At 40.3% G+C, this 23,403-nt stretch overlaps 1 protein-coding gene across 4 annotated transcripts in view; it reads left to right on the top strand.

The window, feature by feature from the left end:
- Positions 1-23,403, top strand: part of R3HDM2 (R3H domain containing 2) — a 99,926-nt gene that overhangs the window by 32,840 nt on the left and 43,683 nt on the right. For 3 of the 4 annotated variants that reach the window (XM_064734620.1, XM_064734621.1, XM_064734622.1), the window contains 10 exons: positions 2,416-2,614; positions 4,872-4,913; positions 6,609-6,695; positions 6,876-7,002; positions 8,378-8,456; positions 9,028-9,087; positions 10,792-10,932; positions 12,572-12,680; positions 17,386-17,481; positions 21,557-21,588. In XM_064734620.1, the coding sequence (XP_064590690.1) occupies positions 2,447-2,614; positions 4,872-4,913; positions 6,609-6,695; positions 6,876-7,002; positions 8,378-8,456; positions 9,028-9,087; positions 10,792-10,932; positions 12,572-12,680; positions 17,386-17,481; positions 21,557-21,588 (941 nt within the window). In that variant the 5' untranslated portion in view covers positions 2,416-2,446. Of the gene's footprint in view, positions 1-2,415; positions 2,615-4,871; positions 4,914-6,608; positions 6,696-6,875; positions 7,003-8,377; positions 8,457-9,027; positions 9,088-10,791; positions 10,933-12,571; positions 12,681-17,385; positions 17,482-21,556; positions 21,589-23,403 lie in introns of those variants that run through there. The other variant, XM_064734619.1, reaches the window with a different exon arrangement.

The following is a 23,403-nucleotide window of genomic DNA, read 5'->3' as shown; positions in this document are numbered from 1 at the left end:
CCATGAATTTTCTGGGATATTTTCCCTCCCTGCACCTTTTCCCTATGGATTTTCTGGGATATTTCCATTTCCCCATGAATTTTCTGGGATATTTTCCCTCCCTGCAACTTTTTACATGGATTTTCTGGGGTATTTCCTTTTCCCCATGAATTTTCTGGGATATTTCCTTTTCCCCATGAATTTTCTGGGATATTTCCTTTTCCCTATGAATTTTCCTGGATATTTCCCTCCCTGCACCTTTTTCCATGAATCTTCTGGAATATTTCCCTCCCTGCACCTTTCCCCTAAGGATTTTCTGGGATATTTCCTTTTTCCATGGGTTTTCTGGGATATTTCCATTTCCCCATGAATTTTTGTGGATATTTCCCTCCCTGCACCTTTCCCCTATGGATTTTCTGGATATTTCCTTTTTCCATGAATTTTCTGGAATATTTCCCTCCCTGCAACTTTTTCCATGGGTTTTCTGGGATATTTCCCTCCCTGCACCTTTTCCTTATAGATTTTCTGGGATATTTCCTTTTCCCCATGAATTTTCTGGGATATTTCCATTTCCCCATGAGTTTTCTGGGATATTTCCATTTCCCCATGAATTTTCTGGGATATTTCCATTTCCCCATGAATTTTCTGGGATATTTTCCCTCCCTGCAACTTTTCCCCATGAATTTTCTGGAATATTTCCATTTTCCTATGAATTTTCTGGGATATTTTTTTTCCCCCATGAATTTTCCTGGATATTTCCCTCCCTGCACCTTTTTCCATGAATTTTCTGGAATTTCCCTCCCTGCACCTTTTCCTTATAGATTTTCTGGGATATTTCCTTTTCCCCGTGAATTTTCTGGGATATTTCCCTTTTCTCCATGAATTTTCTGGGGTATTTCCATTTCCCCATGAATTTTGTGGGATATTTCCCTCCCTGCACCTTTTCCTTATAGATTTTCTGGGATATTTCCTTTTCCCCGTGGATTTTCTGGGATATTTCCACCCCTGCACCTTTTCCCCATGAATTTTGTTGGATATTTCCATTTTCATATGAATTTTCCTGGATATTTCCCTCCCTGCACTTTTTCCCCATGGATTTTCTGTGATATTTCCTTTCCCCCATGAATTTTCTGGAATATTTCCATTTTCCTATGAATTTTCTGGGATATTTCCATTTCCCCGTTGAATTTTTTGGGATATTTCCATTTTCCTATGAATTTTCTGGGATATTTCCCTCCCTGTGTCACTCCTGTCCCATTTTCCCCCCAGATCTGGCATTTTCCCTCCTCCCCTCCGTGTCTTTAACAAATTTATTAAAATTCCCTGTAAGAATCCATGGAATGGAGTCAGCTCACTGCATTTTCCTGCTTTCTCTGCCTGGAACCAATTCCAGCAACTCCATAAATGTCAAATGCACGTTTTGTGTTCAGCAGCTCCACAAATTAAAGGGGAATTCTCCAGGAATATCAGAGGCAGGGGTTGATTAATGCAACTTTATCAGGGATTTTTGTGTTAATGTGTAATTTGAGTCCCACTTGTCCTGCCCAGAAGGAGATATCAGGGTTTTCTTATCTCACTCTCACTCAAGATTTGAGTGATCACAAAAGATTTGAGTGATTACAAGAAGAACTGGGCTGGGATTTGGGGAAATTCAGATTTTTTTGGTGCTGGTTTGGCCACAGCTGTGGTTGGTGGAATTTATTTCACCTGTGTGATGTTTGTGGTATAGAGATAAGCTTTATTGGAGTTAATTAAAATAAATGGGTAGGCCTTGGTGAAATTAAGAGTTGGTAGTTAACTAATAATTGATTGCTTGTCAGCACCATGTGTGGTGAGCTGGGTTTATAATGAAGAATATGGAAACTGATAAATAGATTTTAGGAGCATCAGACAATTGTAAAGCTCCTCTGCTCTGAAACCAGTTGAAGTTATCAATATGGATTTGTATTTTGGGTATTCAATACTTGTATAGATAAAAGGGCTCTGTAATCACCTGTAAATTGCAGTGTGGTTTTGAGAATTATCCCACAATAAACATCCACTTTCTAATTTTAAACCGTTAGGGAATTTTTGGATATTGGCACTCGATCAATATCCATATTGGGAATGGGATGTACCAATGTTATCAATCTATATTTTGTATTTTGGTTATTCTATACTTGTAGAGATAAAAGGACTCTGTAATCACCTGTAAATTTCAGTGTGGTTTTGGGAACAATCCCACCACAAACATCCAATTTTTAATTTGAACCTGTTAGGGAGATTTTGTCCGTCACACTCTGAGGGCTTGATTTGGGATCTGTGCTCGGGGTGGGCTCCAAGGAAATTCCAGCCTGGCTCTGGGAGGGTTTTTGTGCAGAGCAAAGCCCCCAAACTGTCCCTGAGCTGTCCCCGAGCTGTCCCCGGGCTGTCCTGAGCCATCCCCTGTCCCTGCAGGTGCCCGTCGCTGCATCGCAGGGCTCTGAAGATGTCCAACAGCAACACGGCACAGGAGTCCCTGGAAATTATGAAGGAATCGGAAAAGAAGGTGGTGGAGGAATCCGTGAACAAAACCAAATTCGTGTCCAGGTCACCCAGCAAGGAGGAGGTGGAGAAGGATGGGGGCGAGGAGGTCGGCGTGCGCCAGGAGTCTCAGGTGAGCGTGGGCAGGGGAGCTGGGCCTCACCTGGGCCTCACCTGCAGCCTCACCTGGGCCTCACCTGCAGCCTCACTTGGGCCTCACTTGGGCCTCACCTGCAGCCTCACTGGGCCTCACCTGGGCCTCACCTGGGCCTCACTTGGGCCTCACCTGCGCCTCACCTGCAGCCTCACCCGGGCCTTACTTGGGCCTTACTTGGGCCTCACTTGGGCTTCACCTGGGCCTCACCCGGGCCTCACCTGCAGCCTCACCTGGGCCTCACTTGGGCCTCACTTGGGCCTCACCCGGGCCTCACCTGCAGCCTCACCCGGGCCTCACCTGCAGCTTCACCTGGGCCTCACCTGGGCCTCACTTGGGCTTCACTTGGGCCTCACCCGGGCCTCACTTGAACCTCACCCGGGCCTCACCTGAGCCTCACCCAGGCCTCACTTGAGCTTCACTTGGGCCTCACCCGGGCCTTACCTGCAGCCTCACCTGGGCCGCACCCAGGCCTCAGCTGGGCCTCACCTGGGCCTCACCTGGGCCTCACTTGGGCCTCACTGGGCCTCACCTGGGCCTCACCCGCAGCCTCACCTGGGCCTCACCTGCAGCCTCACCTGGGCCTCACCCGGGCCTCACCTGGGCCTCACCCGGGCCTCACCTGGGCCTCACCTGGGCCTCACCTGGGCCTCACTTGGGCCTCACCTGGGCCTCACCTGGGCCTCACCTGGGCCTCACCTGCAGCCTCACCTGGGCCTCACCTGGGCCTCACCTGCAGCCTCACTTGGGCCTCACCCAGGCCTCACCTGGGCCTCACCTGCAGCCTCACCTGGGCCTCACTTGAGCCTCACCCAGGCCTCACCTGCAGCCTCACCTGGGCCTCACCTGGGCCTCACCTGGGCCTCACCTGGGCCTCACCTGCAGCTTCCCATCCCTTCCCAAAGCATCCAGAGCCCCTCAGTGACCCCAGGCTGGGCCGGCTGCTCCCTTCCTCCTCACTCAGGCTCTCCTGGCCAGAGGGGTGGAAATATTTCAATTTCAGTATTATATTTCGATTTCAATATATTATTTCAATGTAATATTTCAATGCAATATTTCAATTTCAGCATTATGTTTCAATTTCAATATAATTCAATTTCAATATAATTCAATTTCAATATAATATTTCAATTTCAGTATTATATTTCAATATACTATTTCTATTTCTATGTTACATTTCAATATAATGTTTCTATTTCAATATTATATTTTAATATTATATTTCAATACAATATTTCAATTTCAGTATTATATTTCAATTTCAATGTTATCTTTCAATATAATATTTATATTTCAATATAATATTTCAAAATAATAATTCAATTATTCTACTGCCCTGCCAGGCAGGAACATTTGAAATCTCAGATTGTATCCAGGTAGGAATGTTTGAAATCCCAGATTGGATCCAGGTGGGAATGTTTGAAATCTCAGATTGGATCCAGGTAGGAATGTTTGAAATCTCAGATTATATCCAGGTAGGAATGTTTGAAATCTCAGATTGTATCCAGGTAGGAATGTTTGAAATCTCAGATTGTATCCAGGTCAGAATGTTTGAAATCTCAGATTGTATCCAGGTAGGAATGTTTGAAATCTCAGATTGTATCCAGGTAGGAATGTTTGAAATCTCAGATTGTATCCAGGTCAGAATGTTTGAAATCTCAGATTATATCCAGGTAGGAATGTTTGAAATCTCAGATTATATCCAGGTGGGAATGGTTGAAATCTCAGATTCTATCCAGGTAGGAATGTTTGAAATCTCAGATTGTATCCAGGTAGGAATGTTTGAAATCTCAGATTATATCCAGGTGGGAATGTTTGAAATCTCAGATTCTATCCAGGTAGGAATGTTTGAAATCTCAGATTGTATCCAGGTAGGAATGTTTGAAATCTCAGATTGTATCCAGGTAGGAATGTTTGAAATCTCAGATTATATCCAGGTAGGAATGTTTGGCTCCTCCCCCTGGGCTCACATCTCCCAATGGGATGATGGAATTTTATCAGCCTTGCAGTGACACTCAGTGGCCATGGACAGAAGATAATCAGTAATTAATGCCCCAGTAACCGAAGATAATCAATAATTAATGGCCAATTAACAGGAGATATCTCCTGGAGGGAGGATTTGTGGAAGAGATGAAGAAAACTGCAAGTGACAAATAAAATTCCCAGGAAAAACAGAGAATTCCCAGGAAAAACAGAGAATTCCCAGATGAAATTTTTGCCTTTTCTCTCTCCACAGAAGCGAACGTCGAGCCACGGCCACGCCAGGAAAAGAGCCAAGGTAGGAGCTCTGCTGCCACCCCAATGTTCCTCTCCAGGTTAATTGGGAATTTCCTGCTTTAATAAATAAAAGGAATAAAAATAACTGGGATTCCAAGTCGTTCTATATCTGTATATTGAGGGGAATATTCCTCTTATTGGGCAGGTTAATTGGGAATTTTATGCTTCAATTAATAAAAGGAATAAAATAACTGATTATTCATGGATTCCAAATAATTTTATATCTGAATATTGAGAGGAATATTTCTCTTATTGGGCAGTTTAATTGGGGATTTTATGCTTTAAAGGCTGAAGGAATAAAATAACTGATTTATTCAGGTATTCTAAATCATTCTATATCTGTGTATTGAGGGGAATATTGGGCAGGTTAATTGGGAATTTTATGCTTCAATTAATAAAAGTAATAAAATAACTGATTATTCAGGGATTCTAAATCATTCTATATCTGTATATTGAGGGGAATATTCCTCTTATTAAAATTGATTATTCATGGATTCCCAATAATTTTATATCTGTATATTGAGAGGAATATTTCTCTTATTGGGCACTTAATTGGGAATTTTATGCTTCAATTAATAAAAGGAATAAAATAACTGATTATTCAGGGATTCCCAATAATTTTATATCTGTATATTGAGAGGAATATTTCTCTTATTGGGCAGATTAATTGGGAATTTTATGCTTTAATAAATAAAAGTAATAAAATAACTGATTTATTCAGGGATTCTAAATCATTCTATATCTGTATATTGAGGGGAAAATTCCTTTATTAAAATAACTGATTATTCAGGGATTCCAAATATTTTATATTTGTATATTGAGGGGAATATTTCTCTTATTGGGCACTTAATTGGGAATTTTATGCTTCAATTAATAAAAGGAATAAAATAACTGATTATTCAGGGATTCTAAATCATTCTATATCTGTATATTGAGGGGAAAATTCCTTTATTAAAATAACTGATTATTCAGGGATTCCCAATAATTTTATATCTGTATATTGAGAGGAATATTTCTCTTATTGGGGAGTTTAATTGGGAATTTTATGCTTTAAAGGCTGAAGGAATAAAATATCTGATTATTCAGGGATTCTAAATAATTTTATATCTGTATATTGAGGGGAATATTCCTCTTATTAAACTTGATTATTCAGGGATTCCCAATAATTTTATATCTGTATATTGAGGGGAATATTCCTCTTATTGGGGAGTTTAATTGGGAATTTTATGCTTTAATAAATAAAAGGATTAGGATAACTGATTATTCATGGATTGCAAATAATTTTATATCTGAATATTGAGAGGAATATTCCTCTTATTGGGCAGATTAATTGGGAATTTTATGCTTTAAAGACTGAAGGAATAAAATAACTGATTATTCAGGGATTCTAAATAATTTTATATCTGTATATTGAGGGGAATATTCCTCTTATTGTGCAGATTAATTGGGAATTTTATGCTTCAATTAATAAAAGGAATAAAATAACTGATTATTCATGGATTCCAAATATTTTATATTTGTATATTGAGGGGAATATTCCTCTTATTGTGCAGATTAATTGGGATTTAATTGGGATTTAATTGGGAATGCTGCACAGTGCCATGGCAATGCAGCTGCACCAATTCACGTGTGAGTTTTACCTGAGGTTTTTTAACCATTTTTCTTTTTGAAATTTATTTTTTTTTACCTTTTCCAGTCGAACTCCAAGCTGAAACTGGTCCGGAGCTTGGCTGTGTGTGAGGAATCCTCAGGCCCCTTCGTGGATGGGCTGCTGGAGTCTCAGGTACCCCTAAAACAACACAAATTTGGCAATTTAAAAGCCCAAAAAAATCAAAAATTATCCAGGTTTTGCTCTCTTATCCCATTGGGGAGCCAAAAAATTCCTCCAAGAGCTTTTTGAGACTTTCCTGGGTTGTTTTTCTCCTCAGGAAATGTCTGAAATTCCTTTTTTTTGTCACCTCAGGACATCATCCAGCTGCACGTGAGCTGCCCCTCTGACAAGGAAGAGGAAAAATCCACCAAAGATGGGGTGGAAAAAGAAGAAAAAGAGAAAAATAAAGAGAAAACCCCAAGGAAGATGCTGTCTCGAGGTCAGGTGCTGCTCTGGAACCTTCTGGAAAATTGGGTTTTTGGTGATTTTGGGAGAAAAAAATTTAAAGGGTTTTTTTTCTTATTTTTAGCAAAGGAAATTTAAGTGGGTTTTTTAAAATTGGGTTTGGGGAAAAGATTTTATTTGGGGGAAAAAGGGGAAAAATTGTTTATTTAATAGGTAAAGTGTAAAAAGTGAGGAACTGGGGAGGCTCCAGGGTTTGCCTGGATTTTTCTCCAGGTTCACCCAAACTCTTCCCTTTTTCCTTTTCCCCTTTTTTTCCCTTTTTTCCTTTTCCCATTTTTCCTTTTCCCCCTTTTTTTTTTCTTTCCCCCTTTTCCTTTTTCCCCTTTTCCCCCTTTTTAATTTCCCCCTTTTTTTTTCTTTTCCCCCCTTTTTCCCTTTCCCTCATTTTATTTTCCCATTTTTTCCTTTTCCCCCTTTTTTCCTTTTCCCATTTTTCCTTTTCCCCTTTTTTCCTTTTTCCCCTTTTTTTTTCTTTCCCCCTTTTCTCCTTTTCCCCCTTTTTCCTTTTCCCCTTTTTTTTTCCTTTTCCTCTTTTTTTTTCATTTTCCCCTTTTTTCTTTTTCCCCTTTTTCCTTTTCCCCTTTTTTTTCCTTTTCCCCTTTTCCTTTTTTTCCTTTTCCCCCTTTTCCCCCTTTTTTCCTTTTTCCCCCTTTTTTTTTCCTTTTTCCCCCTTTTTTCTTTTCCCCTTTTTTCCTTTTCCCCTTTTTTCCTTTTCCCCTTTTTTTCTTTCCCCCTTTTCCTTTTTCTCCTTTTTCCCCTTTTCCTCTTTTTTAATTTCCCCTTTTTTCTTTTTCCCCTTTTTTCCTTTCCCCTTTTTTTCTTTTCCCCCTTTTTTTTTTTTCCCCTTTTTTCCTTTCCCCCTTTTTTTCTTTCCCCTTTTTCCTTTTCCCTTTTTTTCTTTCCCTTCTCTTTTTCTCCTTTTTCTCCTTTTTCTCCTTTTTCTCCTTTTTCTCCTTTTTCTCCTTTTTCTCCTTTTTCTCCTTTTCTTTTTCCTTTTCCCCTTTTTTCCTTTTCCCCTTTTTTTTTTTCCCCTTTTCTTTTTCTCCTTTTTCCCTTTTCCCTTTTTTAATTTCCCCTTTTTTCCTTTTCCTCTTTTTTCCTTCCCTCTTTTTTTCCTTTCCCTTTTTTATTTTTCCCCATTTTCCCATCCCTTTTTTCCTTTTCCTTTTTCTCCTTTTTTCCCTTTTCCCCCTTTTTTCCTTTCCCCCTTTTTTCCTTCCCTCTTTTTTTCATTTTCCCCCTTTTTCCCTTCCCCCCCTTTTTTTTCCTTCCTTTTGTCCTCTCCCAATAAAATAAATTCATTAATTTTTTTTTCTCCTGCCATTGTTTTATTTATTTTTTTTTCCCAGATTCCAGCCAGGAATATACAGACTCCACTGGAATAGATTTGCATGAATTTTTAGTAAATACACTGAAAAAAAACCCAAGGTAGGTCCTGGTCAATAAAACAACTTCCTGAGGGCTCTGTGTGTCCATTCCTGCAAATATTTTGTATTTTCCTTTTGGAATTCCAAGAGTTACCAGAGCTGGCACAACTAAAAGCACAACTGTAATTTTAATATCCTGTTTAATTCCAAATGTGGAATTGTGTGTGATGTGGAGAGGGAAATACAAATAATTTGTTTGAATGCAAAGAAATCATTTTAATTGCTTTCAAAACCTTTTCTAGAAATTTCAGTGCCAGCCTGTGAAGGGAATAATCAGGGATTGAGGAAAGGGAATGGCAGAGTTCCAAAGCCAAGAATTCTGAGCAAAACAACCTGAAACTGGGAAAAAATCTGGTGTTTAATTTGATATATTTGAAAAATCTGGTGTTTAATTTGATATATTTGAAAAATCTGGTGTTTAATTTGATATATTTGAAAAACAAAAGTTTTTTAGCTCATTTCTGTGTAAAATCAGCTTTAATTTCCTCCTGTGAGTTTTTCAGCAGGGCAGGCAGTTCCCTGTCCCTAAAGTGAATTTTTGAATTTTTTAATTTTTATTTTTATCCTGGCAGGGACAGAATGATGCTGCTCAAGTTGGAACAGGAGATTCTGGAGTTCATCAGTGATAACAAGTGAGTGACCCTCGGGCTGTGCCCACAGGGGAGGCTTGGAATGGAGATTGGGGAATTTGGGAATTTGGGAATTTGAAAATTGGGAATTTGAGCTGCCAGGGGAGCAGGGTGAGGATGTTCTGCTGTGCATTCCCAAGGGAGATTTGGGAATTTGAAAATTGGGAATTTGAGCTGCCGGGGGAGCAGCTTGAGGATGTTCTCCTGTGCATTCCCAGTGGAGATTTGGGAATTTGGGAATTTGGGAATTTGAAAATTGGGAATTTGAGCTCTCAGGGGAGCAGGGTGAGGATGTTTTCCTGTGCATTCCCAATGGAGATTTGGGAATTTGGGAATTTTGGAATTTGGGAATTTGGGAATTTGAAAATTGGGAATTTGAAAATTAGCAATTTGGGAATTTGAAAATTGGGAATTTTGGGAATTTGGGAATTTGAAAATCAGCAATTTGAGCTGCCAGGGGAGCAGGGTGGGGATGTTCTGCTGTGCATTCCCAATGGAGATTTGGGAATTTGGGAATTTGGGAATTTGAAAATTGGGAATTTGGGAATTTGAAAATTGGGAATTTGGGGATTTGAAAATTGGGAATTTTGGGAATTTGAAAATCAGCAATTTGAGCTGCCAGGGGAGCAGGGTGGGGATGTTCTGCTGTGCATTCCCAATGGAGATTTGGGAATTTGGGAATTTGAAAATTGGGAATTTGGGAATTTGAAAATTAGCAGTTTGGGGATTTGAAAATTAACAATTTGGGCTGCCAGGGGAGCAGGGTGGGGATGTTCTGCTGTGCATTCCCAATGGAGATTTGGGAATTTGAAAATTGGGAATTTGGGAATTTGAAAATCAGCAATTTGGGCTGCCAGGGGAGCAGGGTGGGGATGTTCTGCTCTGCATTCCCAGTGGAGATTTGGGAATTTGGGAATTTGGGAATTTGGGGATTTGCAAATCAGCAGTTTGGGCTGCCAGGGGAGCAGGGTGGGGGTGTTCTCCTGTGCATTCCCAACGGAGATTTGGGAATTTGGGAATTTTGGAATTTGAAAATCAGCAATTTGGGCTCTCAGGAGAGCAGGGTGGGGATGTTCTGCTGTGCATTCCCAATGGAGATTTGGGAATTTGGGAATTTGAAAATTGGGAATTTGGGAATTTGAAAATTAGCAATTTGGGAATTTGAAAATTAGCAATTTGGGAATTTGAAAATTAACAATTTGGGCTGCCAGGGGAGCAGGGTGGGGATGTTCTGCTGTGCATTCCCAATGGAGATTTGGGAATTTGGGAATTGGGAATTTGGGAATTTGAAAATCAGCAATTTGAGCTCTCAGGGGAGCAGGGTGGGGATGTTCTCCTGTGCATTCCCAAGGGAGATTTGGGAATTTTGGAATTTGGGAATTTGGGAATTTGAAAATTGGGAATTTGGGAATTTGAAAATTGGGAATGTTGGGAATTTGAAAATTGGGAATTTTGGGAATTTGAAAATCAGCAATTTGGGCTGCCAGGGGAGCAGGGTGAGGATGTTCTCCTGTGCATTCCCAGTGGAGATTTGGGAATTTTGGAATTTGGGAATTTGAAAATTGGGAATTTGGGAATTTGAAAATTAGCAGTTTGGGAATTTGAAAATTGGGAATTTGGGCTGCCAGGGGAGCAGGCTGGGGCTGTTCTGCTGTGCACCCTGGCGTGGCAGGGGTGGCACTGACTGGCCCCTGTCCCTGTGCCCAGCAATCAGTTCAAGAAGTTCCCCCAGATGACCTCGTACCACCGCATGCTGCTGCACCGCGTGGCCGCCTACTTCGGCATGGACCACAACGTGGACCAGACTGGCAAGGCCGTGATCATCAACAAGACCAGCAACACCCGCATGTGAGGCCCTTCCCCGTCTTTTCCCCTTCATCCTTCCCCTTTCCCCCTCTTCTTCCCCTTCTTCTTCCCATTTCCCATTCCTTTTTTCCTTTCCCTTTCTCCCTTTCTTTCTCCTGTTTTCCCCTTTCCCTTTCCCCTTCCCCTTCTCTTCCCCTTTCCTTTTATCCCTTTCCCCTTTTCCCTTCCCTTTTCCTTCCCCTTTTCCCTTCTCTTCCCCTTCTTTTCCCCCTTCTTCTTCCCATTCCCCATTCCCTTTCCCTTTTTTCCCTTTCCCCCTTTCCTTTCTCTTTTCCCCTTCCCCCTTCTCTTTCCCTTCTTCTTTCTTTTTCCCTTTCCTTTCTCTTTTCCCTTTCCCTTCTTCCCCTTTCTCCTTTTCCTTCCCCTTTTTCTTCCCCTTTCCCCTTCCCTTCCCTTTTTACCCTTTCCTTTTTTCCCTTTCCCTTTTTCCCCTTTTCCTTTCCCTATTTTCCCTTTCCCTTTCCCCTTCCCCTTTCCTCTTCTTTCCCCCTTCTTCTTCCATTTTCCTTTCCCTTCTTCCCCTTTTCCCTTTTCCCTCTTCCCCTTTCCTTTTCTCCCTTTCCCTTTTTCCTTCCCCTTTTGCCTTTTCCCATTCCCCTTTCCCCTTCTCTTCCCCTTCTTCTTCCTTTTTCCCTTCCCGTTCCCCTTTTCCTTTCTCCTTTTCCCTTTTCCCTTTTCCCTTTTCCTTTTCCCTTTCCTTTTCCCTTTTCCCTTTCCTTTTCCCTTTTCCCCTTTTCCCTTTTCCCTTTTCCCTTTTCCTTTTCCCTTTTCCCTTTTCCTTTTCCCTTTTCCCTTTTCCCTTTTCCCTTTCCATTCTTCCCCTTCCCCCTTTCCTTTCTCTTTTTCCCTTCTATTCCCCTTCTTCTTCCCCTTCCCCTTTATCCTTTTCCTTTCCCTTTCCCTTCTTCCTCTTTCCCTTTTCCCTTCCCCTTTCCCCTTCTCTTCCCCTTCTTCTTCCTTTTTCCCTTTCCCTTTTTCCCTTCTTCCCCTTCCCCTTTTCCCTTTTCCCTTTGTCCTTTCTCTTTCCCTTCCCCTTTCCCCTTCTTCTTCTCTTTCTTCTTCCTCTTCCCCTTCCCCTTTTCCCTTCTATTCCCCTTCCCCTTTATCCCTTTCCTTCCCCTTTCCTTTTTTCCCTTTCCCTTTTTCCCTTCCCTTTTCCCTTTCTCTTCCTCTTCCCCTTTCCCCTTTTTTTTCTCTTTCTACTACTTCTTTCCATTTTTCCCTTTCCCTTCTTCTTCTTCCCCTTCCTCTTCCCCTTTTCCCTTCCCCTTTTTCCCTTTGTCCTTTCTCTTTCCCTTCCCCTTTCCCCTTCTCTTCCCCTTCTTCTTCTCTTTCTTCTTCCCCTTCCTCTTCCCCTTTTCCCTTCCCCTTTTCCCTCTCCCTTCCCCACAACCCAGCTCTGGATGATTTCCACACCACATTTCCATCATTTTTTGCCTCATTGGAGGTGAAGATCCCTCTCTGGAAGAACCAAAATCACGGAATGACGGCAATAGGGAAGGAAAATCTTTTCCTTCCATTTCTCCCACAGCTCCTGGAGTAGGAACAGGAGCTGAAATTCCACCCAAAAATCCTCCTGGGGCCGATTTTCCCCTCCTAACCAGGGCTGGTTTCCTTGCAGCCCCGAGCAGAGATTCTCTGAGCACATCAAGGATGAGAAAAACTCAGAATTCCCTCAGAGGTTCATCCTGAAACGGGACGACACCAGCATGGATCGGGATGACAACCAGGTGAGGAGGGCAGGGGGGCAAAATCACAAACCAGGAAAAACTCCCCAAAAAATTCTCCTGGATTTCGTTTCATAGAGGCCCCAAATCAGCAACATCTGAATTTTGGGAAAGGTTTTTTTCCAAATGTTATAAAAATGGAGGAATTGCTGTGGGATTGATGGCTGTGCTTCCCCATTGCCCACAGTCAGCCAGAGGACAGGCCGGGTTTTAAAGTGGAGCTTTTTTCCAAGGTTTTTTTGGGAATTTTCCTCACAAAAACCAGGAAAAACTCCCCAAATTCTCCTGGCTTTCGTTTCCTAGAGGCCCCAAATCAGCAACATCTGAATTTTGTGAAAGATTTTTTCCAAATGTTATAAAAATGGATGAGGAATTGCTGTGGGATTGATGGCTGTGCTTCCCCATTGCCCAGAGTCAGGCAGAGGACAGGCCGGGTTTTAAAGTGGAGCCTTTTTCCAAGGTTTTTTTGGGAATTTTCCTCACAAAAAACAGGAAAAACTCCCCAAATTCTCCTGGCTTTCATTTCATAGAGGCCCCAAATGTTATAAAAATGGATGAGGAATTGCTGTGGGATTGATGGCTGTGCTTCCCCATTGCCCACAGTCAGGCAGAGGACAGGCCGGGTTTTACAGTGGAGCTTTTTTCCAAGGTTTTTTTGGGAATTTTCCTCACAAAACAGGAAAAACTCCCCAAATTCTCCTGGATTTCGTTTCATAGAGGTCCCAAATCAGCAACATCTGAATTTTGGGAAAGATTTTTTCCAAATGTTATAAAAATGGATGAGGAATTGCTGTGGGATTTATGGCATTGCCCAGAATCAGGCAGAGGACAGGCCGGGTTTTACAGTGGAGCCTTTTTCCAAGGTTTCTTTGGGAATTTTCCTCATAAAACAGGAATAACTCCCCAAATTCTCCTGGATTTTGTTTCATAGAGGCCCCAAATCAGCAACATCTGAATTTTGGGAAAGATTTTTTTCCAAATGTTATAAAAATGGATGAGGAATTGCTGTGGGGTTTATGGCATTGCCCAGAATCAGCCAGAGGACAGGCCGGGTTTTACAGTGGAGCTTTTTTCCAAGGTTTTTTTGGGAATTTTCCTCACAAAAAACAGGAAAAATTCTCCTGGCTTTCGTTTCCTAGAGGCCCCAAATCAGCAACATCTGAATTTTGGGAAAGATTTTTTCCAAATGTTATAAAAATGGATGAGGAATTGCTGTGGGATTGATGGCATTGCCCAGAATCAGGCAGAGGACAGGCCGGGTTTTACAGTGGAGCTTTTTTCCAAGGTTTTTTTGGGAATTTTCCTCACAAAACAGGAAAAACTCCCCAAATTCTCCTGGCTTTCATTTCATAGAGGCCCCAAATGTTATAAAAATGGATGAGGAATTGCTGTGGGATTTATGGCATTGCCCAGAATCAGGCAGAGGACAGGCCGGGTTTTACAGTGGAGCTTCTTTCCAAGGTTTCTTTGGGAATTTTCCTCACAAAAAACAGGAAAAACTCCCCAAATTCTCCTGGCTTTCGTTTCCTAGAGGCCCCAAATCAGCAACATCTGAATTTTGGGAAAGATTTTTTTCCAAATGTTATAAAAATGGATGAGGAATTGCTGTGGGATTGATGGCTGTGCTTCCCCATTGCCCACAGTCAGGCAGAGGACAGGCCGGGTTTTAGAGTGGAGCCTTTTTCCAAGGTTTTTTTGGGAATTTTCCTCACAAAAAACAGGAAAAACTCCCCAAATTCTCCTGGATTTCATTTCATGGAGGCCCCAAATCAGCAACATCTGAATTTTGGGAAAGATTTTTTTCCAAATGTTATAAAAATGGAGGAATTGCTGTGGGGTTTATGGCTGTGCTTCCCCATTGCCCAGAATCAGACAGGGGACAGGCCTGGTTTTACAATGGAGCTTTTTTCCAAGGTTTTTTTGGGAATTTTCCTCACAAAAAACAGGAAAAACTCCCAAATTCTCCTGGCTTTCATTTCCTAGAGGCCTCAGATCAGCACCATCTGAATTTTGGGAAAGATTTTTTTCCAAATGTTATAAAAATGGAGGAATTGCTGTGGGATTGATGGCTGTGCTTCCCCATTGCCCACAATCAGGCAGAGGACAGGCCGGGTTTTACAGTGGAGCCTTTTTCCAAGGTTTTTTTGGGAATTTTCCTGGTGCTTTCCGCTCTTGGAGCAAGCCGTGCCCTGCCCCAGGGGCTCAGGGGGTTGGAGCTCCCACCTGGATAAAATCATGGAATAACTGGGGTGGGAACAGAGCTGAAAGCTCAGCCAGGCCTGGGTTTCCCTGAGAGTTCCCCTGAAACCAGGGGGATATTCCTGATTTTCCCTCTGAATATTCCTGATTTCCCAGGGTGATATTCCTGATTTTCCAGGGTGATATTCCTGATATTTTCCCCATGGAACCAGGGTGATATTCCTGATTTTCCCCATGGAACCAGGGTGATATTCCTGATTTTCCAGGGTGATATTCCTGATTTTCCCTCGGAATATTCCTGATTTTCCCTCTGAATATTCCTGATTTTCCCATCAGACCAGGCTGATATTCCTGATATTTTCCCTTTGACACCAGGGTGATATTCCTGATTTTCCCTCTGAATATTCCTGATTTTCCCCATGAAACCAGGTTGATATTCCTGATTTTCCCTCTGAATATTCCTGATTTTCCCCATCAAACCAGGGTGATATTCCTGATTTTCCAGGGTGATATTCCTGATTTTCCAGGGTATTATTCCTGATATTTTCCCCATGGAACCAGGGTGATATTCCTGATTTTCCAGGGTGATATTCCTGATTTTCCCTCTGAATATTCCTGATTTTCCCCCTCAAACCAGGTTGATATTCCTGATATTTTCCCCATCAAACCAGGTTGATATTCCTGATTTTCCAGGGTGATATTCCTGATTTTCCCTCTGAATATTCCTGATATTTTCCCCATCAAACCAGGTTGATATTCCTGATTTTCCAGGGTGATATTCCTGATTTTCCAGGGTGATATTCCTGATATTTTCCCTGTGACACCAGGGTGATATTCCTGATTTTTCCCCCTCAAACCAGGTTGATATTCCTGATTTTCCAGGGTGATATTCCTGATTTTCCAGGGTATTATTCCTGATTTTCTCTCTGAATATTCCTGATTTTCTGAAACCAGGTTGATATTCCTGATTTTCCCCCTCAAACCAGGGTGATATTCCTGATTTTCCAGGGTGATATTCCTGATATTTTCCCTGTGACACCAGGCTGATATTCCTGATTTTCCCTCTGAATATTCCTGATATTTTCCCTGTGACACCAGGGTGATATTCCTGATTTTCCCTCTGAATATTCCTGATTTTCTGAAACCAGGTTGATATTCCTGATTTTCCCCCTCAAACCAGGGTGATATTCCTGATTTTCCAGGGTGATATTCCTGATATTTTCCCTGTGACACCAGGGTGATATTCCTGATTTTCCCTCTGAATATTCCTGATTTTCCCCATGAAACCAGGGTGATATTCCTGATATTTTCCCCATCAAAACAGGGTGATATTCCTGATTTTCCAGGGTGATATTCCTGATTTTCCCTCTGAATATTCCTGATTTTCCCTCTCAAACCAGGGTGATATTCCTGATTTTCCCTCTGAATATTCCTGATTTTCCCTCTCAAACCAGGTTGATATTCCTGATTTTCCAGGGTGATATTCCTGATATTTTCCCCATGGAACCAGGGTGATATTCCTGATTTTCCAGGGTGATATTCCTGATTTTCCAGGGTGATATTCCTGATTTTCCCCATGGATCCAGGGTGATATTCCTGATATTTTCCCTCTCAAACCAGGTTGATATTCCTGATTTTCCAGGGTGATATTCCTGATATTTTCCCCATGGAACCAGGGTGATATTCCTGATTTTCCAGGGTGATATTCCTGATATTTTCCCCATGAAACCAGGGTGATATTCCTGATTTTCCCTCTGAATATTCCTGATTTTCCCTCTGAAACCAGGTTGATATTCCTGATTTTCCTGGTTGATATTCCTGATATTTTCCCTGTGACACCAGGTTGATATTTCTGATTTTCCCCATGGAACCAGGGTGATATTCCTGATTTCCCAGGGTGATATTCCTGATTTTCCTGGGTGATATTCCTGATTATCCCTCTGAATATTCCTGATTTTCCCTCTGATATTCCTGCTTTCCCCATCAATCCAGGCTGATATTCCTCAGGTGTCCAAGGTCATTCCAGGTGCAGGAAATCCCCAGATCCCCAATTCCCGCCCCCATCCCGGGCTGGGCTGCCCCCGCTGACCCCTGAGCTGTGTCTGACCCCTGACCCCTGAGCTGTGTTTGACCCCTGAGCTGTGTTTGACCCCTGACCCCTGAGCTGTGTCTGACCCCTGAGCTGTGTTTGACCCCTGACCCCTGAGCTGTGTCTGACCCCTGACCTGTGTTTGACCCCTGAGCTGTGTCTGACCCCTGAGCTGTGTTTGACCCCTGACCCCTGAGCTGTGTTTGACCCCTGAGCTGTGTCTGACCCCTGACCCCTGAGCTGTGTCTGACCCCTGAGCTGTGTTTGACCCCTGACCTGTGTTTGACCCCTGAGCTGTGTTTGACCCCTGACCCCTGAGCTGTGTTTGACCCCTGAGCTGTGTTTGTCTGACCCCTGAGCTGTGTTTGACCCCTGACCCCTGACCTTTGTTTGACCCCTGAGCTGTGTTTGTCCCCTCAGATCAGACTCCCCTTGCAGGACGGGAGGAGGAGCAAATCCATCGAGGAGCGTGAGGAGGAATATCAGCGCGTCAGGGACAGGATCTTCGCGCGCGAGGTGAGCGCGGCTGCCACCGAGTTCACTCATCAGTCACCTAATTCATTATTATTGTTATACATTATTATTATTATTATTATTATTATTACCAAATTAATTAGTCACCTAATTCATTATTATTATTCGTATTATTATTATTACCAAATTAATTTATTATTCACCAAATTTATATTATTATTATTATTATTATTATTATTTATTATTATTATTATCACCAAATTCATTCATTATTCACCAAATTCATTATTTTTATTTATTTTTATTTTTATTTTTATTTATTATTATTATTATTATTATGACCAAATTCATTCATTATTCACCAAATTCATTATTATTATTATTATTATTATTACCAAATTCATTCATTATTCACCAAATTCATTATTATTATTATTATTTTTTTATTATTATTATTATTATTATTATTATTAATAATAATAATAATAATAATAATAATAATAATAATAATAATAATAATAATAATAATATTACCAAATAAATTCATTATTTGCCAAATTCATTATTTTTATTATTATTATTAACCCCAAATTATTTCATTATTCACCAAATTCATTATTTTTATTTTTTTATTATTATTATTATTATTATTATTATTATTAATTAATATTATTATTATATTAATCACCAAATTAATTGTTTTTTTCATTATTATTATTATTATTACCAAATTAATTATTCACCAAATTCATTATTATTATTATTATTATTATTATTATTATTATTATTATTATTATTATTATTATTATTATTATTATTATTAATATTATTATTATTATTACCAAATTCATTCATTATTCACCAAATTCATTATTTTTATTTATTATTATTATTATTATTATTGTTATTATTATTATTATTATCACCAAATTCATTCATTATTCACCAAATTCATTATTTTTATTTATTTTTATTTATTATTATTATTATTATTACCAAATTAATTTATTATTCACCAAATTCATTATATTATTATTATTATTATTATTATTATTATTATTATTATTATTATTACCAAATTAATTTATTATTCACCAAATTATTATTATTATTATTATTATTATTATTACCAAATTAATTAATTATTCACCAAATTAATTATTTTTATTTATTTTTATTTTTATTTATTTATTATTATTATTATTATTATCACCAAATTCATTCATTATTCACCAAATTCATTATTTTATTATTATTATTATTATTATTACCAAATTAATTAATTATTCACCAAATTCATTATTACTATTATTATTATTATTATTATTATTATCACCAAATTAATTCATTATTCACCAAATTCATATTATTATTATTATTATTATTATTATTATTACTCTGGTTCTGATTATTATTAGTGTTATTATTATTACTGTTATTATTATTATTACCAAATTCATTCATTATTCACCAAATCCATTATTTTAATTTATTTTTTTTCTTTATTATTATTGTTATTATTGTCACCAAATTCATTCATTATTCACCAAATTCATTATTTTTATTTATTTTTATTTTTATTTTTATTTTTATTTTTATTTTTATTTTATTTTTCTTTATTATTAGTATTAGTATTATTATTCCAGGACCCTCCTGGAGCTTTGGGCCACAAGGTTCCCCCTTGATTATTCCATTTTTTTTAGCATTTTTTTTTGTGATTTTCCCGAGTTTTGGGGTGTCCCAGTGGATTCCAGCAAAGGTGGCTGGAGGAGCTGCAGCCTCCAGTCTGCTCCTTCCGTAACATTTCTGGGAATTTGGGCATTCCCAGGAGGAATTTGGGCATTCCCAGCAGGAATTTGATATTCCCAGGAGGGATTTGGACATTTCTAGGTGGAATTTGATATTCCCATGTGGGATTTTAGCATTCCTTGGAGGAATTTGATATTCCCAGAAGGAGCGTGGGCATTCCCAAAATAAATTTGGGCATTTCCAGGCGGAATTTGGGCATTTTCAGGAGGGATTTGATATTCCCAGAAGGAATTTGATATTCCCAGGAGGAATTTAGGCATTCCTTGTGTGGAATTTGATATTCCCATGAGGAATTTAGTTCTTCCCAGGAGAAATTTGGGCGTTCCTAGAAGGAATTTAGGCCTTCCTAGGAGGAATTTGGGCATTCCCAAGAGGAATTTGGGAATTCTTGGGAGGAATTTGGGAATTCTTGGGAGGAATTTGGGCATTCCTCAGTGGAATTTGATATTCCCAGGAGGAAACTCGGCATTCCCATGAGGAATTCAGTCCTTCCCAGCAGGAATTTGGGCATTCCTAGAAGGAATTAAGGCCTTCCTTGGTAGAATTTGATATTCCCATGAGGGATTTGGGCATTCCCATGTGGGATTTTGGCATTCCTAGAAGGAATTTGGGCATTCCTAGGAGGAATCTGGGCATTCCTTGGTGGAATTTGATATTCCCAGGAGGAATTTAGGCTTTCCTTGTGTGGAATTTGGGCATTCCCAGGAGGAATTTGGGCATTTCCAGGAGGAATTTGGGCATTCCAAGTAGGAATTTAGGCATTCCTTGCTGGAATTTGATATTCCCAGGAGGAATTTAGGTTTTCCTGGGTGTAATTTGGGCATTCTTGGGAAGAATTTGGGCATTCCCAGGAGGAATTTAATACTTCCAAGTAGGAATTTAGGCCTTCAAAGGAGGAACTTGGGCTTTCCCAGGAGGAATTTGGGCATTTCCAGGAAGAATTTGGGCATTCCCAGGAGGAATTTGATGTTCCCAGAAGGAACTTGGGCATTTCCAGGAAGAATTCAGTCCTTCCCAGGAGGAATTTGGGCATTTTCAGGAGGGATTTGGGCATTTCCAGGAGAAATTTGGGCATTCTTGGGAGGGATTTGGGAATTCTTGGGAGGAATTTGGGCCTTCCTTGGAGGAATTTGACCATTCCCAGAAGGAATTTGGGCATTCCCAGCAGGAATTTGGGCTTTCCTTGGTGGAATTTGGGCATTCCCAGGAGGAATTTGGGCATTCCAAGTAGGAATTTGGGCATTTCCAGGAGGAATTTGGGCATTCCTTGGTGGAATTTGATATTCCCAGGAGGAAACTCGGCATTCCCATGAGGAATTTAGTTCTTCCCAGGAGGAATTTGGGCTTTCCTAGAAGGAATTTCGGCCTTCCTTGGTGGAATTTGATGTTCCCAGAAGGAATTTGATATTCCCATGAGGAATTTAGGCCTTCCTAGGTGGAATTTGGGCATTTCCATGAGGGATTCGGGCATTTCTAGAAGGAATTTGGGCATTCCAAGTAGGAATTTAGGTCTTCCTAGGTAGAATTTGATATTCCCAGGAGGAATTTAGGCTTTCCTGGGTGGAATTTGGGCATTTCCATGAGGAATTTGGGCCTTCCCAAGAGGAATTTAATACTTCCAAGGAGGAATTGAGGCCTTCAAAGGAGGAACTTGGGCTTTCCCAGGAGGAATTTGGGCATTCCCGGGTGGAATTTGATATTCCCAGAAGGAACTTGGGCATTTCCAGGAAGAATTTGGGCATTCCCAGAAGAAATTTGTGCGTTGCTAGAAGGAATTTAGGCCTTCCTTGGTGGAATTTGGGCATTTTCAGGAGGAATTTGGGCATTCCTGGGTGGAATTTGGGCATTCCTTGGTGGAATTTGGGCATTCCCATGAGGGATTTGGGTATTTTCAAGAGGAATTTGGGCATTTCTAGAAGGAATTTGATATTCCCAGGAGGAATTTGGGCATTCCTAGAAGGAATTTGGGCATTCCTAGGAGGAATTTGGGCATTTCCAGGAGGAATTTGGGCCTTCCTTGGTGGAATTTGATATTCCCAGGAGGGATTTGGGCATTCCCAGGAGGAATTTGGGCATTCCTGGGTGGAATTTGATATTCCCAGGAGGAATTTGATATTCCCAGGAGGAATTCAGGCTTTCCTTGTGTGGAATTTGGGCATTCTTGGGAGGAATTTGAGCATTCCCAGGAAGAATTTGGGCATTCCTGGGTGGAATTTGGGCATTTCTAGAAGGAATTTGATATTCCCAGGAGGAATTTTTTGAAGTCTCTTTTTTATTTTCCTCCCCACCTGCGCGTTCCTGCTCCCAGTCTGGCCAGAATGGATTCCTCACAGACAGCAGGTGAGATTTAAACCTTTTCATGATTTAAAATGCCTTTTCATGGTTTAAAATGCCCTTTCATGGTTTAAAATGCCCTTTCATGGTTTAAAATGCCCTTTCATGGTTTAAAATGTTGATTTTCCCTCACCACACCCCACATTCTGCTTTTCCTGTAGCTCTCCCAGCCACAGGCAGATTTGCAGGGATTTCCCTGGGATTTGTTTGTGCCATCCCAAGGTGAATCCCCCAAAAGTGGAGTTTGTTTTTGATTTTTATTCCTTTTTTTTGGCTGATTAAAATGAAAAAGGGAGGTGGGAATGGCAGGGAGGAATTCCAGAAGTTTTCAATCCTCTTTTTCCCCAAAAAGATAGGAAATCCCCAATCCCTGCATTTCTGCCCGCTGGGTTTGGGCAGGAAAGTGATTTTACAGATTTTACACCCAGTGACAATGTCAGGGATGCCAACATCACTGCAGGGATGCCAAAATCAATCGGTTTGGGAGCATTCCCACGGCCTCAGGTCAAAATGCAGCGCTGTCCTCGAGTCAGAGGCGTCACAGAATCACAGAATTGATCACAGGATCAATCACAGAATCAATCACAGAATCAATCACAGAATCACAGAATCAATCACAGAATTACAGAATCAATCACAGAATCAATCACAGAATCACAGAATCAATCACAGAATCAATCACAGAATCACAGAATCAATCAGAATCAATCACAGAATCACAGGATCAATCACAGAATCACAGAATCAATCAATCACAGAATCAATCACAGAATCAATCACAGAATCACAGAATCAATCACAGAATCAATCACAGAATCAATCAATCAATCACAGAATCACAGAATCAATCACAGAATCAATCACAGAATCACAGAATCAATCACAGAATCAATCACAGAATCACAGAATCAATCACAGAATCACAGGATCAATCACAGAATTACAGAATCAATCACAGAATCAATCACAGAATCACAGAATCAATCACAGAATCAATCACAGAATCACAGAATCAATCAGAATCAATCACAGAATCACAGAATCAATCACAGAATCACAGAATCAATCACAGAATCAATCACAGAATCAATCACAGAATCACAGAATCAATCACAGAATCAATCACAGAATCAATCAATCACAGAATCACAGAATCACAGAATCAATCACAGAATACAGATCACAGAATCAATCAAATACATCTCACACACGAATCAAATCAATCACAGAATCAATCAATCACGAATCACAGAAAATCAATCACAGAATCACAGATCAATCACAGAATCAATCAACCAGAATCACAATCAATCAAGAATCACAGAATCAATCACAGAATTACAGAATCAATCAGAATCAATCACAGAATCACAGAATCAATCACACAGAATTACAAGAATCAATCAGAATCAATCCACAGAATCACAGGATCCAATCACAGAATCACAGAATCAATCAATCACAGAATCAATCACAGAATCAAATCACAGAATCACAGAATCAATCACAGAATTACAGAATCAATCACAGAATCAATCACAGAATCAATCAATCACAGAATCAATCACAGAATCACAGAATCAATCACAGAATCACAGGATCAATTACAGGATCACAGAATCAATCACAGGATCAATCACAGAATTACAGAATTACAGGATCAATCACAGAATCACAGAATCAATCACAGGATCAATCACAGGATCAATCACAGAATCAATCACAGGATCAATCACAGGATCAATCACAGAATCCCAGAGCAGCACCGAGAGCGAGATCAAATCCCTGGAGCCCGGTTTGACTCCCAAAGAAACACCCAAA

This window comes from Zonotrichia leucophrys, chromosome 29 (genome assembly GCF_028769735.1).
Source record: "Zonotrichia leucophrys gambelii isolate GWCS_2022_RI chromosome 29, RI_Zleu_2.0, whole genome shotgun sequence".
Lineage (NCBI taxonomy): Eukaryota > Metazoa > Chordata > Aves > Passeriformes > Passerellidae > Zonotrichia > Zonotrichia leucophrys.
Note: the sequence above shows the minus strand (reverse complement) of the source record. Positions and strands in the feature narration are given on the sequence as shown.